The sequence below is a fragment of the Neovison vison genome, chromosome 8, assembly GCF_020171115.1.
Source record: "Neovison vison isolate M4711 chromosome 8, ASM_NN_V1, whole genome shotgun sequence".
Classification (NCBI taxonomy): Eukaryota; Metazoa; Chordata; class Mammalia; order Carnivora; family Mustelidae; genus Neogale; species Neogale vison.
The window spans coordinates 139,583,263-139,600,066 of NC_058098.1; the positions used below are offsets into that span (position 1 = coordinate 139,583,263).

The 16,804-nt window shown below is 55.2% G+C and overlaps 1 protein-coding gene across 2 annotated transcripts in view; it reads right to left on the reverse strand.

Annotated features, from left to right (window-relative positions):
- RNF144A (ring finger protein 144A) overlaps positions 1-16,804 on the reverse strand; it is an 85,375-nt gene that overhangs the window by 4,473 nt on the left and 64,098 nt on the right. For both annotated transcript variants that reach the window (XM_044262129.1, XM_044262128.1), the window contains exons 5-7: positions 16,071-16,278; positions 12,699-12,846; positions 7,154-7,243 (exon numbers count right to left, since the gene is read on the reverse strand). In XM_044262129.1, coding sequence (XP_044118064.1) covers positions 7,154-7,243; positions 12,699-12,846; positions 16,071-16,278 — 446 coding nt within the window. The remainder of the gene's footprint in view (positions 1-7,153; positions 7,244-12,698; positions 12,847-16,070; positions 16,279-16,804) is intronic.

A 16,804-nucleotide genomic window follows, 5' to 3' on the forward strand; every position in this document is an offset into this window, starting at 1 on the left:
CTCAGCCACCCATGCATCACCCATCGCTCATCATCCATCCATCCATCATCCATCCATCCATCCATCATCTACCCATCCATCCATCCATCATCTACCCATCCATCCATCCATCCATCCAACCATATCTCACCCATCCATCCATCCATCCATCCATCCAACCATATCTCACCCATCCATCCATCCATCCATCCACACATGCATCCATCCCCCATCATCCTCCTATCCACCCATCTACCCACCCCCCCATCCATTCCTCTACCCATCCGTATCATCCATCCCGTCAAGCTCCCATCCGTTCCTCGACACCGCCACCCAACCGTATCACCCGTCCATCCTGCCGTCTACCCACACGTCATCCCCACGTCATCCACCCCCATCCTCCTCATACAACCATACGCCCCCCACCTACCTCCTACCTATCGTGCATCCATCAGTCACCCACTCACCTACCCGCCCATCCACCAATACTGCCTGCCCTTACTGCTTGCCCCTCACTCCTCCTGCCCTTTCTTTTTCTTCCTCTCTCCTCCCCCCTCCTTCTATCTAAGCACCCAGACCACTATCTATTTAATATCTAATTAGCCAACAAGTCTCCCTGGAGCCAGACACTGCGCTGGGTATTACAAATACAGAAACACATCAGACCATGGATCCTAGAGGAGCACCCAGTTCACTGGAAATACACTGAGATTTAACTGATTGCCAATACACTGCCATCACGTTCCAGGTATAAAGGGAGCCCAAGGGCCAGACATTTGCTAAGAGGAGGGAGGACTGAGATTACGAAGAGGAAGGGGTAGCTGATGGACCAGAAAGACTAGGATCGGACGTTCCAGATGGGAGAACAGGAGAGACCCAGGCGCAGTGCATCAGGGAGGAAGCAGACCCATGACACTTCCAGAGTTTGAACCCAGGACTGCTTTCTAAACTGTTACAAGTTCTGGCTCTGTTTTATAACGCATGCTTGTGCCAAGGGATGAGTAAATGTAGACATGTTGTCAGGGAAGTCGGGCAGTGTGGCTGGTCAAAAGAGCTGGGTGTTTCCTCTTTGAAAGCCTCTGGCCAGGGCGGCACACCCCCCCAGGCCGAGGGCAGCCCCAAGGGCCATCTGAGGGCAGAGTCAGACCGCCCCCTAGTGTTCACAATGATACATACACGACTGCCCAGGCACGCGGTTCTAAGCCAGACTCCCCTGTTGGTGCCTCATCACTCTCAAACACAAAATAAACCCTCGAGGTACAAGATCTCTAAGGGCCGTTATCGGCTCTGAAGCTGGATACCAGGCCAGGGCACCCAGATGTGTGGAAGAGAGGACACCTCCGCTTAGACCTCCGCCTGGAAACTGTCCTGCAGGCACCTCATGCTTCTGCAACCACACGGCTCACGCCAGGAGCCGGCTCTTCCGTCTGCGGACTCCGTCCGTCTGTCTGGAGGTAATGTTGATGGTGGGTTACGGGATGTGAAATCAGGTCAGGCTTTGTTAAAATCATGTGCACACCAATGCTTCAGAAGAGATGAAAATGCCAGCAAGGGGTTATTTCGAGGGCGCTCGCGCCATCCCCACCACTTGGAGCGCACGGCCAGCTCGCGGGCACAGCTCGCGGCCGCAAGCATACCAAAATCCTTGACCAAACGCTCCCATTCTTGGGCAATAACACGCCTTCGCTTTCACCCTCTCTTGCCTCTTACTCGGCCTGCCGTTTCGTAAGCAAGGACACCCATCTCTTGCCGATGTTGCCAGCAGGAAAACAGCCAGAGGTAAGGAGTGACATAGGGAGCAAATGTCGCAAAGCAAAACCAGCCAGCCAGTGAGCGGGTCACAAACGTGTGTCAGGCGCTGGGTCCGTCGCTGCAGGAGACACGGGGGTCCGGGGGTCCAGGCTCCGCGGGTGTCACTGCAGCTCAGCACCGCGCGTGCTGGTGATCTCGGGGCGTCCACGGCCCGGCGGGGCTTCTCTGACCGCACGCGGCCCCCTGCGTCTCCCACAGTAACACGTCATGGATGTTCAGGAGATGAGCCGGCTGCGGGGAAACCGGAAGGCTCTGAGTCACCTCCCCCGGAGAGTTCTACAAACCACACTCCGGTGCTGGGGGACAAGACGCCAAAATCAAAGCCATGTGAGGTGGATGCGCGGAACGTCTTTAATTCACTGATGCCGGGCACGTGCCCCCAGCATCAGTGCCTGCCCAGCACGGGCTAGATGCGGCAGAGGCTGGGTGACAGGGGTGAGGGACCCAGGGCTGTGGCCACTCACATGGCTCATCCCAGTTCCCCTGCAGGGACAGCACGGAGACAGCCTGAAAGAGCCACCGCGGGAGTATTTGCACCACGCAGCGCTGCAGACTGGGGAGTCCCCTGCCTGGGAGCCAGCAGTTAAATACCAACCATGGCACTGCTGGGGTGTGCGCTTGAGGTGAGGGATTCCAGGAGGTACGAGAGCCGGCAGTGACCGAGCCTACGCCGATGCCCACCAGGGGACAGCGCCCACCTCTCTCCTGCCTGCCTTCGGTAATAGCTCCTCTTTCCTCTGCTGGTGAATATTTTTTGCTCTAAACTCCTTAGGCTCCTCTCTGTTCTCTGAAAGAACGGGTTCTGGTGCGAGGACAGGAAGACACCAGTTGTGACAAAGGGGTGCAAACGGCCCAGACACAGATTTGAGATGCAGAAAACAGGTGCTGGGAAGCTCAGGGGGCTTCCCTGGGGAGGCCGCAGCTCCAGGCGGCGTGAGCCAGGTGCAGATGTGCTGAGGCGGCCGGACGAGAGCGTCTCAGACAGTCTGGCTGAGCAGAGGGAACACAGATAACCGGACGTGTGCAGGCAGGACACCGGGGCGGAGTCCGGCAGAGCCAAACCAGGGAGTGCAGGGTCACCGCTCGGAAGCTGACCGTTTGTCATGTTGAGAGACTAGGGAGCGGGTGAGTTCCAGGGCCTTTGTGGAGGATGGCCCACAGGAAGGAAGACGGAGCCAGGAGACCCTTCCGGGACTCCCAGCAGGCCAGGCAGGTGGAAGGGAGGAGGATGATGGGGAGGAGAGGCTCGGACCAGAAGACAGTTCAGAAAGCAAAGTCAGCAGGACGCGAAGGGATCCAAGAATGCTGCGCTCAGTTTTGGCCCGAGGGGACAGATATGCGACCTCCGTAATGGGAGAAGAACGGTGAGTTCCACTCGGATGTTCTGAGCGAGAGCGACCGGCGGGTCCCCACGTGAAGGTATCTATGAGGCAGTCGGTGTGTCCATGGGTCTCGAGCTCGGGGAGGAGCCAGCAGATTGCAGGACCATCAGCACACAGATGCTCATACGAGGGACTGCCTCCCAGGGAGGGAGCACAGATTGCAGAAAACAACCAAATTAAGCCATCCCACCATCTGTGTGCAGAAGAGAAGGCCATCTAGAAAGCTCTCATCAGCTCAGGCCACCAGAACCAAGCACCACAGACATCTGTCTTTTCACCATCTTTGGGGGCGCGGGGTCTGAGGCGAGTTGCACCCTCTGCACATGGCTGGCCCTTTGCACTGGTCTGTGCCCTCATCTTCTCAGAAGGGCACCGGTCACGCTGGATCAGGCCCACCCAGCAGCCCCCTGGTCACGTCATCCCCTTTCCGAGGGACCCACTTCCAGATACAGTTACGCTCGGAGGCACTGGGGCTTTGGGCTATAAGACGTGAATTCTGGGGGTGGGGGGCTAATTCAGCCCCTAACAAAGGAAGTCCCCTGGGAGGAGTATCTGTGTACGTGTATATGTACATGTATATGTGCTGCCAAAGTGAGCACAGGATTACAGGAGAGTCAGGTAAAGCTGAGCATCCGGGAAGCCCCCGGGTGGGGTGGAGTGGGATCGGGGGCTGACACAGGTATGACAGGGACGGACGCAGGGACTGATGGCACCCCTCTCCAGGAGACTTGGATCCCATGTGCTGGTTCTTGGGGGCCCCCAATGGGCTGCCCGCACCCTCTAGACGAACCTCTCCTTAACTCCCTCTACTCCTATCCAGGCTCCCGAGGACTCTGGGGCACCCACATTCCAACTCTGCACCACGAGTGCTCTGGGAACCCAGACAATGAGGTACCTGCAAGATGGGCTATGAGAGCCATGGGGCAGACGGCCGGCCTTGGCCGTGCAAACCACTGCATTTCCAAGAGGGTTGGGCAGTGGTGCTGCCTGAGGGGAAGCGGGAAAGGGAGCAAGGCCAGGAGTGGGGTTTAGGGCACACAAAGGAGATACACTGGCTGCAGGGCCGTGAGCCCGGGAGGAACTGGGGGGGTCTGGGTCACCCAGGCTTCTTGTCTGAGTGACACGGAGGCTGGAGAGGCACGTCCCCAAATGGGGGGCACGTGGAGGAGAAGGGGACCTCAAGGGAGAATCCAAGTCCCACTCATACATGTTCTGTCGCGCACACGGGGAGAACTAGTGGCAGCTGGGAGCCGAGGGGGGCTATGCGGCCACAGGAGGGACCGGGAGTGCACAAGGAGAGCTCCCCCATCACTGGGGTCACACGGGCTGGTCCCACCTCCCTATGAACAGAATAAGAAGTCATTGGTGACCCTCTGTCATAGTCCACTCCAGCATCCTTGTTTCACTGGCACAAAGTCTATGGCCCGAAAGCAACGCAGCTGTCTCGAGATCTGCTGCAGACCGAAGGCACGGGACACCCTGGGTTAGGACAAGAGACAGCGCTTGTGCCCGTCCCACGGAGCTCTGCGAGACACACCCTCGGGCGGGCTCCCGCATGGACGTCCAGGATGGGCTGCCTGGGGCACGCTCCCACCCTTCAGCCTGGCCCCGCGGGTGCTCGTGGACACAGGTCCAGGCACGGGTGTGCGTCCAGAGCCCGGTTATCCGCTGGAGCCCTTAAATGCCATCCTTTGGCTAAAAGGGAGCTCCCCCTTCACTGCGTGGGGGGACGGCCCGAGGGTTCCCTGCTCAGGAGCGAAGGAAGAGCCAGTGTGGAGCAGACCCTCGCCCACGGGGTAACGGAGTCCTCTGGGAGGAGACGGATCTAGGGCGGAGGCCATGGACCTCCACCCCTGACGCTGGACGCCGACGCTGGATGCCAACGCCGGACCCTGGGCCAGCACCAGAGACAGCGACCGCGTCTAAGAGACGGTGTCTAAGGGGGGGAGAGGGGCAGAGGACGCACAGACAGGTGAGCATCTCCTGCCCCCATTGAGCACTCTGTGCGGGGTCGGGGGACGGCAAGCTGGACAGCTCTCGCACCTGCAGCCAGAGCCTCCCAGACCTCCCTGCGACTGCTGCCTCCTGTTCGCAAGACCACGTGTCCACAGAGACTCTGTGACACCGGATAAACGAAGTGGCGTCACTCGGACAGAATGGAATTGTGCGAAACTTTTGCGTGACAGACCCTTCTGCTCACGGCAGGACACCTTGTGAGAAAACTCACAGCCGGGCTCTAGGTAGAATGTACTTGGCACGTGATATTTTTAGTCCCACAAAAATACGGGGAGCAGCCTACAAGGATCACGAGAACTCACGCTAAAATTCTCCAAAAAAAAATCTCCTAAAACAATCTTATCTAACTTCGCATCTAAAATTGGGAAAGCGAAGGCGCAGGGACTTTGTAACGTCAACAAATGACACACAGTGATCGATCACCACCCCTAGAAATGGGGAGTCACTGCGGGGCAGCTGCCGGAGGAGGACCTGACAGCCCTGCCGGGCACCTCAGCAACTCCACCACGCGGGCCGTAGAGATGTGCTTCAGGGCACTTCCGGGGCCTCTGCCCCAAGACCTGCTCTTCCAACCCCTCCCTGGGCAGCCCCACCCGCCTCAACCAGCCACACAGGGGCGGTGAGCCTGAGGGCAGATGCGCGCTGGCCTCTCATACCATCTCTGACTGCTCTGCTTCACCCCTGCTCTGTCCCCCCAGACCATCACCCCATGGTTCTACCCCCAACCCTCCCTGTTCCCTCTGCCTGTCTCCCCCCATCTGCCCCCCCGCCTGTCTCCCCCACCACCTGACTGACTGTCCCCCCTCGGACTGTCCCCCCTCTGCCTGACTGTCCCTTCTCTGTCTGACTTCCCCCTCTGCCCCATCCCCCACTGCCACAGCCAGCTCCTCCTTGTCACTGTGAAAATTACCCAAAGGAAACCTCATTTAAAATGGCATCAGGGGGTCAGCAGGTAGACCTCAGCTGTCCTCAGGGGGGATACTACTTTAGCGACTCCTTTGCTTCCTCAGCAGGAGGAAGGATGGTTTCCTCCTCCCCACTTCCCCCAGGAGCAGCCCAACCACGGAGAGACGCTCACAACTCAGCCAGGGAGAAGCCACTTATTCCAAAGGACTTCTGATGTTTGTAACAGCCTTCCCTACGGCTGCCTTTCTTCTATCAAAGGGACTTGCTCTCCTTTGCTCTCCAGACCTGCCTATGGTTTGGCTGTAGCTCGCTTGTCCCGAGTGGCATTCCTATGCTATTCCCCAGTACAGCCGTTTTTGCCAGGACAGCCGCTGGCCACTCAGCACCCCGCCGCGGACACCACTTCCCACGGCCCTTCCCGGCCAGGCTCTCCCGACCCATCTCCTCTCCCAATGACTCCTGGCACCTGTTATCCCTGTCCCTGCACGGAACGTGGGTCCCGCAAGACAGGGACACATCGGTCTCATCCCCTGGAGTATTTCCAGCCCCAGAAGAGGGCCTGGCGTGCGGGAGGAAATGAATGCGAGTTCCAAGTGTGAATGAACATGAATGCACAGGCCCTGCGGAAACCCCGCCGACCGCCTAGACACTCCCAGAGCGACTTTTTCCATTCTCTCTGTCCCCCTTTCCTGGGACTACCTTGCTTACCCCAAGGCAACTAGAGAAAGATCCGCATTAAGGGCCACGCAAGGATTAAGCCACCCAGAGGCTCACCATCAAAGCCGTGGGTCAGAGGAAGCCATTCTGACCTTAAGGAGCTCTCACGTGCTAAACACAATGCATACTTACTGCCACGTCAGGCCAGGGCTACCTTGGGGGTACCCTGCACACCTAACCCTTCGGTACCCTTAGGGCTATGGTAAGCATGATCTTAGACCAAGAAAGTGAGGTGGGACCCAGGCCGACCAGCTCTGCTTTTCCATACAGCGTGTCTCCAAGCCCCTGGCGCACCGGGTCTCTCTCCCGGAGACCAAAGTTCCAGGTGAGTCATCTCCTACCTGTGTCCGATGCCAGATGACAGACGCCCTGGAATGGCCCAGCTTATTCCGGCAGGGTCCTTTATCGTAATGGATCAGGAGGAAATCATCCTGTGAAGACGAGAGAGAGAGAAAGAGATCAGGGCTGATGGCAGGTTCCTCTCCGAACAGTGAGTGAGTCCTGCCAGGGCCGAGTTTCTTTCTTTAGTTCCAAAGCGAGTGGGGGTCTGAGAGGGAGTGGGTGGCTGAGGAAGGATACCCGCGGTGCTGGGCAGCCAGTGGGATCTCAGTCCTCATGGTCCCGGGAGCATCCCCGGAGGGAGGCGGCTGTGGGCACTAGAGGGAGCCCTGCCCCAGATTTCCGCCTCCTGCTTTTGCAGACAGATCATCTCTGGGATGCGGGGCTTATGAACAAGTAGGTCACAGGCTCCTGCTACCCCAGGAGCGGCTCGGGGGCCCTGGCTGTGTTTGATTCCACGGGAGCAAGTCGGCTTCACATCTTCCTGCCGCCTGCCTGCAGGATTACCCCTGGATTAGAGGATTCCCTTGATCTCTGGCTCGTCCTCCTCCATTACCGAGGGGCTTGTCACCTGTGAAGTGCCTCTTCCTTTCAGCTCAGACCACGAAAGCAGACTCATTACTCAGCACAACTGGGTCGGCAACCACCTGCCACCTACGGACCCTCCAATGGTCTGAAGTGAGTTCTGACTCACGGAGACATCCTGTTCCTGCTGCTCCCCACGCCCCCGAGCTCTCTCCTCCCATCCAACCTCCGGTCGCCCTCAGGCTCTACGAGTTGGGCCCCCCAGCTGAGGACAAGCCTGAACTATGTGCTCGCCTCTGTGCGTGGCATCCCAGCCCTGAGCAAGCCCCCGCTGAGCCTGCGGGAATGGGGTTTTCTACCCAAACCCTCTGCTCCCCGCCCTCTGAACAGGAAGTACCATTTTCTCTCCCGTTAAACAGACAAAGACACAGTTCCATAAACAGTACCCAGGAGGGGCTGACGGCTGTTTACTCACTCAACCAACGCCGTAAACAGACAGCCTCATCCTGAGAAAGGAATAAATAAGCGACCAGAACCAGTGTTACTGAAGGCAGGGAAGTCACTCTTCCAAGAGTCCCGGGCTGCTGCGCATACAGCCTCGAGTCTGGCCCTTAAAATCAGCCTGGCTTGAACCAGACTGGGGGACCGTGTTCAGCGAACCTGCCTCGCCTCCGGAGAACGGCGCCGGCCTGGAGTCTGTGGACCGTCCAGGGCCTCCTCCTGGGGCCAGGCTGCACCGTGTGCATCACAGAGCACTGGTCTCTCCAGGGTCGCAGTGGGAAGCCTTTGTGGGAGGCTGGAAGGCCCAGCCTGCCACCACCTGCCTCCCGCCCTTCCCTGAGTCCCTTGGACGGTGGGAGGAAGCCCGGACATAAATGAAGAGGAAGCCTCTTCCAGCCCGAGCTTCATTGTCTCTGAAACAATTTTTGACATCTGTCCACTGTGGACCTTGCTTCCTTGAATTTCTAATTAAGATTTTATTTATTTATTTATCTATCTATCTAGAGAGCATGTAAGTCGGGGGAGGGGCAGACGGAGAGGGAGGCTCGCCAACAGACGCCCCGCTAAGTGCAGAGGCCAACAGTTGAGCTCTATCCTGAGATCACGGCCTTGAGCGGAAGCCACGAGTCAGTCGCTTAACTGAGCCACCCAGGCGCCCCTCCTTGAATCCTCAGTTCCCTTTCCCTTCTGCTGACATCATCGTACGCTGAGGTTAGCGCATTCTCCGTGCCTGGGTCTTGTGCTCCCAGGCTGCCTATCACAAAGTTTCGCACCGTAGGCGAACAGGTAGCTTCTGAATTCGTTTTCAAAAACAAACTGGAAATGTGTCCGGGCGACCCCAGCGCCTCCTGATCGGGGGCGCTGCTGCTCCGAGTCCCGGGGCTGAACGGAAGCGCGTTCACACGGTACCTTCCACTCAAACACGCTTTTTACAAAATATAAATGATTTCCTCGTGACTTGAAGTATATTGGCAAAGGCCTTGGGCAGAACAGCCCCCGGGACCTGCCAGGAATCCAGGTGTATTTCTGTACGGAGACTGTTTGTCCTGACTACTGTTCAGGGAGGTCTCATGAAGCCCCTGGCTGGAAACAAAAACAATGCAACGCAGCAGAAAGCTGCCATCGCAGAGATCTTCAAAGATAAAAATAAATCCCCTCGGGCCTTTTGAGTCAAACTCTGGCCGGCGCTAGTCTAACCCCAAACTGTGGTATTTTTCAGAGACTGAAAGATGAAAGAGTGGATGCGGGTCATTCCTCACTCCTCCGGTGCCGGTGGGAAAGGCTGTTAAATCTTCCTGGGTTCCCCCTGGGAAAGGAAATACCTCCCACTCTCACAGAAAGAACGCACGGATCAAATACGATGGGTGTGTAGAGCCAATCGCACAGGGTGGGCACTAAACAATTACCCTCACAAAGATGATCTAGGTCCTCCCCGAAAAAACAGAAGAAAGAAAGAAAGTGCGAGGGTCCCTTGCTGGGAGGGCATCCCAGAGGGGATGTGGGGGAGCGCTACGGGCGGGCCCTTGAGGACCCGGGACAGGCACAGACCTGGGAATGAGGCACATATGCTGGGAGGAAGCAGCAGCACAGGATCTAGACCCCCCCGCCGAGTGGACAGGCGCAAGCAAGACAAGGGACAGGCGTTCCTGTTAGAAGCCCAGCCCGCCTCCAGCCAGGCGTTCGCACTTGTCTTAAATCATGGTGATGGCCCTGGGTGAACCGCTCCACAGCAGACTCCCTTTCCCTGACAATCTGCGTTCTAAGGCCACAGGGTCATTTCTCAGCAGCTCTTTGTTTACAAACAGGAAGCGCTTGGCCTTGGGGATGGATGACTTTCACGGTGGAAAAGGGCAAGGCGGTGCCTGAGTCCTTCGTTCAGGCAGAGTAGGGATGGCGGAGCTTCAGAACTCAGACAGACAGACAGACAGACAGGGTGCTTCTCCAGGGACCAGAGCAGGGTCGACAGCCTTGTGTTCCGTGAAGACTGCTCCCGTTCCTGTAGCTTCATCAACGCAGGGCAGTGATCACGCCCGAAACTATACCTCCTGCTCTGTCAGCCTGTTTCCAATACTTCCCCCCAAAATCTCTTCAAGGAGACTGGGCAACACAGAGTAAAATGGACACTTCCCTTCCACTCCCCTTTAGGAAAAGTCATAAGGAGTGGCAAATCACAGACCAGACACTAGATGATACATCCTAATTTAAAAATCAGTTTTCCCCATAAAATTGGAACATGGTATGATACAAAACTATATATATAATGTAGAGAAAGACCATATATATACACACACACACATATATTATATCATATATATACTGTATACATATGTAGTACACAGATCTGAAAACTTCAAGGCCCTAAGGACTTCTGAGCGCTTGAGACAGGCTTCTAGATGTCTCTTCCCACCACACAAGGTCACAGAACACACTTGCTTGGATCTAAGATAAAGAAGATTAATCTTGCCAAACTGATTTCTTAAACTTGACCTTGGATAAGATAATGAAGCCTCCAGGATAGCAAAAGGGTGTTATCTTCCCAAGATTTGTTGAGCTAAACATGGTTCTACTATTGCTTTAGTAATTTATAGTTAATAAAGGAAAAACAGACTTCTCAAAACAAACAAACCCAAAAGAAGCAATCTAGCTAACACCTTTAAAGGTGGCCTTCAGGTTATAGACCTTCTTTGAGATTCCATCTCAAACAGGCATTTACTTTCTTCCTGATAATCTGTAGACCCATCCTGAAGACAACAGGCAAAGTTTCAAAGTTACTCCACTTGACCCACTTTTAGGAACACTTCTTCCTTCACCTTGGCAGCCCTGAGATGCTGGCCCCTTCTTGGCCCTCAGGAGCTAAGCTGATTGCTCTGATGTGGGCCCTAGGAGGGACACTTCCCCTGAAAAGTGCTTTGATGTCACAGAGGGAGGGAAGCTGGGGTAGGCTGTGGACAAATTCCTAGAAAGGTAAAGCAGGGATCTGTGGCAACCCTCCTTTATTTCAGTTATATCTTAATGATTTTTAATACTATTTTTGGAAGAACTGGACGGAGTTGTCCTGCTGTACAGGACAGACATATATAAATACATAGGACACATGACTTGATGTGCTTTGACAGTCATTAAGCACAGTCATTTTAACAGATGACCATCTCTGCTACTTAACTGTGGTTTTAAAAACCTATGTACAGGGGCACTTGGGTGGTGCAGTCGGTTAAGCGTCTGACTCTAGGTTTTGCCTCAGGTCATGATCTCAGGGTTGTGAGATGGAGCCTGGTGCCTGGTTCACACAGAGCATGGAGCCTGCTTAAGATTCTTTCTCTCTCTCCCTCTGCCCCTCCCCACAGCATGCACTCTCTCTTTTTACACTAAATAAGTAAATCTTAAAACAAAAACAAAAACCTAGGTACAAATAAACTCTTGTAAAACTAAAGTCAGAATGTCATCACTTTGGCAAAATGCCCATTTCCCTAAGAGGAGTGAGGAAGGAGACTATGGAACTGAAAAGAAGTGTTCTTTGCATCTGGCCTTGAAACTCCAGAAAAACAAACAAACAAACAAAAAAACAACCAACCAACCAACCAAACAAAGAAAAACAAACCAGGTGCTTCAAGAGGGGAGAGCCAGGCACTCCCAGCAGGAAGTGCAGAGATCCTGGGGTACAGAGTGTTCCGGAAGCACTCAGCACAGGGCACACTTGCGACGAGGTGGCCCTATGAGGTTGGGAACTTCCACTCTGCCAGATGGCTCAGAGTGTGTGTTTTTCTGTCGTGAAGGTGACAGAAGGTCCGCAGAGCAGCTGTGTCCCCACCACCCCAGTTCCCGGTCCCCTGCCTCTGTTTACCCTTCCCAGTGCACTGACAGCCCCTGCTGTGCTCTCTGCTGTGCACTACACATTTGCATCCCCCCAGACTCCTAGGTTGAAGCCAAGCCCCGCCCCCCACCGTCCCATCCCCTGGGATGCTATCTAAAGTGGGATCTTTGGGAGGTGATTAGGCTCAAATGAGGTAATGAGATGGGCAGATGCCCCATGACGGGATTAGTGCCCTTGTACAATGAGGGTGAGACACCCATCTCTCTCTCTGCCACATGAAAGTGGCCATCTGTAAACCAAGAGAAAGCTTCCCTTGTCTCTCTTGGTACTGGGTCCGATGCCAAGAACCGAATCTGCTCGGATCCTAATCTTGGGCTACCCAGCTCTGGAGCATGAGCAATAAATGTCCTGTTTCAGCTCCCAGTCTCTGGTGTTCTGTGACAGCAGGCGGAGCCAAGACCGTCCCCACAGACCAAACCTGCAGCCCGAAGACCCCATCCACCTGGGCTGAATCCCAAGCGTGAGCTGACCTTCTGTTTCAGGGAACTCCTCCCATCACGGCACTGATGAATCCGCATTTCCATAAGCACAGAGAAACACCCGACCTTCCTTCTGTTCCCAGACGCACTCCCGAAGCTCTTTAGGAAATGGCTGGTGTGTTCCCCCCCTCCCAGGCTGAAGTGCAAAGCGGAGCTCGGAGCTGTACTCACGTCCAGAGACTCGAGGCAGTACCAGCAGAAGGCGTGTTTGCAGTTCTTACACATCATCTGGGCGCACCCCTCGTCCCGCTCGATGTAGACCTTGCACTTGGGGCAGCGTTTGATGGGTGCGTCGTCCTCCTCCAGTTTGAAAGCAGAGCTGCGGGGGGAGAGTCCATCAGTGGGAGGCTCCGCAGGGCTGGGTGGGGTGGGGGGTGCCGTCAGGATCAGCGAGGCTGCCACCATTAGTGTGACTATAGGGGCCCAGGTGACTTGTAATTAAATGTTATAAAATGAAACTAAGACTCCGTAAAGCATTTACCGAACAAACATGAGGATCAGCCAGTTGGATTTAAAAGCAATTATCAGTGTGTACTTAGGTCTAGATGTGTGCAGACAAAAGAAATTGTGGCAGAGGTTTATAAGGAAGGTGTCGGCATCATGGGATGATGGTGAGATTTTATGTCTTTATTCATGTATTTGTCTAATTTCCAAAGGATCGAGGAGAATTTTTTACGTACTTTGCTATTATCAGGAAAAAAATAATAAATGTCAAAAATCCGTGCTCATCGATGAGTTAGATCGACTGGGCCTGTCTTGACAGAGTCACTTTCCTGACAAGTCTGCTGAGGTCTGCAGTGGTTGGCGTGACGGGCCATAAGCTCGGGGTCACGGCTGGCGTGACACAGACCGGCTGTAACAGCCGCACCGGGCCTCGGGCCTCTCCGGGTGGGCACACGCTGGAAAAACACATGGGACGGGAACACACGGTCGCATCGAGCACGGGTGAACCTGGCCATAAACGACATCAGTCATTCTATGTTGCCAGTAAAGAGAGGACAGAGACATTTTGCTGTGACCCCAGAAGAATGTTCATCCCGTGCCATTAAATTTAAAGAGAAAGCTAACAAAACGTGCATGGAAACGTCTGGAAGAAAAAGTGGTCAGCAGCTACAAGCAGTTATCACCGACCGTGGGAACGATTTGTTGTATTATTTGAGCTCACTGCATCAGTCCAACATCTGCAGGAGAAAAATGATCTCCCACTGGAGTGAGCCGCCTTCCAGAAAGTAATGCTTTCTGGAGCATATGCTCACGGACAGGGAGCAGATTCTAGCATTTGGAGTACATTCTGGAGGAAGAACCTTCCACAAGCATCAGAGTAAACATAACGATTCAAATCATTTTTCTATAGGATAATTAGGAGGGGCTCCTCCTCAGTGGGATCCCGCTGAATGTGGTTCTGTGCTGGTCAGGCGGATGTTCAGCGGGACAGCCCCGCAGGCGGCAGCGTGTCCTCAAAGTGAGGAGCACGGGGTCTAGAGACAGGTCCTGACCATGTGGCTTGGGTATCAGCAGACTGTCCCCTGCTCCTGGCGAGGCTATCGGCCTCCACCTCGGGGTGCAGCGAGGCCGGAAAGGGTTTCTGTGCACGTGGTACACACACCCAGAGCCCGGCGGGCAGGCAGTGGGCACTCAGTGAGCGGCAGCTGTTATTCCAGTCCCCCTGAATGGTAACAGCCTCTCCTGCTCTGATTCTTGTCCAATGTGAAGACAAAACACACAGCAACCGGGCTGCACAGGACGGGCTCGAACTGAGCCAGGGCGGTCACACTCAAGGGCCTCCAGCGGGCCCAGGGAACACAGTCAGCTCTGCGCAAACACGAGCTGTGCCCTCCGGATTGCTGCAACGTGCCCAACAGTCACGGGCACCAAACCCAGAGACCGAGGCTGCCTATCGGGTTAGATAACACTGCTTCGGTCTGAAAGCCAGTTGTGACCCTAAAGTAATGGAACTAATTTCCTCATGTAATTCATAAGCTCATTTGGAGGGAAATTCCATGAACGGGGACAACATTATCAGTGGAGAATGAAGACTATGTCTCAGGGAAACTTTTAAATGGGAACAGTTGAAATATGTAAGTTCTAGTGTGGCGCGGGTGCCTAGAAATTCACGTGGTATGGACGATGGTTTCCAAACACCTCCAGGCACCTGAATTACATTTCAAATTATTATCGATAACAACCGTTACTATTATAAACTCAAATTTATGAAAGTAGATGGGCATCTTCGAACGCTTCCTCGCCATCTGCCCAGGGGAAACACGCCGCAGTCATCGGAGCTGGTCAGGTGCTGGACGGGAACATGGGCTGAGGGAAGAAAGAATGTAACGCAACCCTACTGCATGGAAAAGGAGGAAGCGGTTCATTCCAGCATCCGAGTGCCGGCTGGATGCCAAGATCTGGGGTGACAAAGGCCCAGCAAGCCCAGGCCATGAGGTGGGGAGCTCAGCTTAGTGGGAGAATCAGCTACACATGCAGGTGAGCTCCAGCAGAAGGCGCCTGGCGTTCCCATCAATATAGTATCTGGTGGGGGCACACAGGTGTGGTCAGCAGCCCTGCCCCGGGAATGGGGTAGATTGATGCAGGAGGGATGTGAGCCCACCTTCACCTGTGGCGAGGGGTCTCCAGGGAAAGAGGGGGCTGGGGGGCACGCAGGCACAGGTACAAACGTGCTGACCCGGGAGAGGAAGGATGGGCCGAGAGGTTCTCCGTGCAGGTGCAGCTGTGGGCAGTGGGGGAGCGGCGGCAGACTGGGGAGAGGAAAACAGGGAGCAGCTGGTGACCACACCTTTGGGTGGCCAGTGGGAGCCCCTCGATCAAGAACACAGCCTCAACAGGCACAGTGCCAACACCATCTTGGGGAACCATCTGTGCTACAGACTTTACAGGACATCAATCGCTGACTATTACCAACTGCTTATGACTCATCCGACTTAATTTCAGGGTATATACACTGATGCTGCCGTGTCTCTCTGGGCTTCGGCCTCAGGGTCTGACCAGGGGACAAGAGGGGGGAGATGCAGTCTGCTTCCCCGCCCCCCCATCTTCCCGTCAGCCCGCTCTGCTAGGGAAGTGCAGCCCCTTGCTCCCAGACGCCTGGAAACCCATTTTTGGCAATCCCTTTGGTATCTGCAACTGCTGACTACCTACCCTTGTCACTGTGCCCCTGTCTCAGATCACCTTACACGCGGAGGGGAGGTCTTGGACAACTTTAGGTACCATAGGACTTCAAACTCCTCATGGTAATAAACTGTCCATACGTTTGTCCTTCCAGACAGGCTGCGTGTGTCTGCTTCCTGGGCAGACAGTGCTGGCTTACTGCACCACTGCTTCGCACGGTATCTGACACATAGTCAGTTCTCAGAAATAATCAACCCACTCACCCACCCACCCAGGTTTATTAAACGAGGCTCAAGAGGAAGAGACTGATCCAGAAGCAGTCACATCTTCTGGACCCCCATTCAAGGAGATGTGGCTTCCTTCTCGTCCTTCTCCCCAGCCCTCTGCCCAGGCCTCCCACTGTAACTGGGCAGAGGGTACCTGGTCTCTCCTGGAAGGAAGGTGATTGGCATGGTCTCTGGGCAGCCTTGTCCAGGGTGCCAGCTGGCTTTGCAGGCAGAGCAGAATTCCATGGCACAGGCTTTGCACTGCACCAGCTGTGGGCTCTGCAGGCCCATGTCCTGGAGCTGGCACACAGCCTGGCAGGTGGACGCCGGGCACCAAGTCCGACAGGGGTCCAGGAGCACTTCTGGCACAGGGAGACAAAAACGGGCAAGTCAACATCTGCACACAGAGGCTCTCGGGGGTGTTTGGACTGAGGGATCACAGCAGCGTGTGGCTTCACATTTTTAATAGGGAGGGAACGTCCAGACCCTGTAGTTTTTCCATGTCCCTCATGACCCGGTGCCTGTCTGGCTCTTGGTCCACCCCTTCAGACGCTTCCCACTTCCAACCCCTCCCAAAACACACCCAGAGGCCTTTAGTAATGCTGCTGCCTGTGGCTCCTGGGTAGCACCCCCCCACCACACACACACCAACGGTTGGTCTGGGTTCTCTCTGAGTGCCCACAGGCCACGGTCCACTTCCTGGTCCACCTCCCCAGGATGCAGCTTCCTGAAGTCAGGCCTGTGTCTTTGGTTTTACGGCCTCACAACCTGGCCCAGGGCAAGGTGGGCAGCGGGTCCTTGGGCAACATTTGGTAAGGAGCACAGAAAGAAAGGAGGGAAGGAACATGGCCAAATTCTTCTCATCAAAGGGCTCATTTGCCTAAGGCT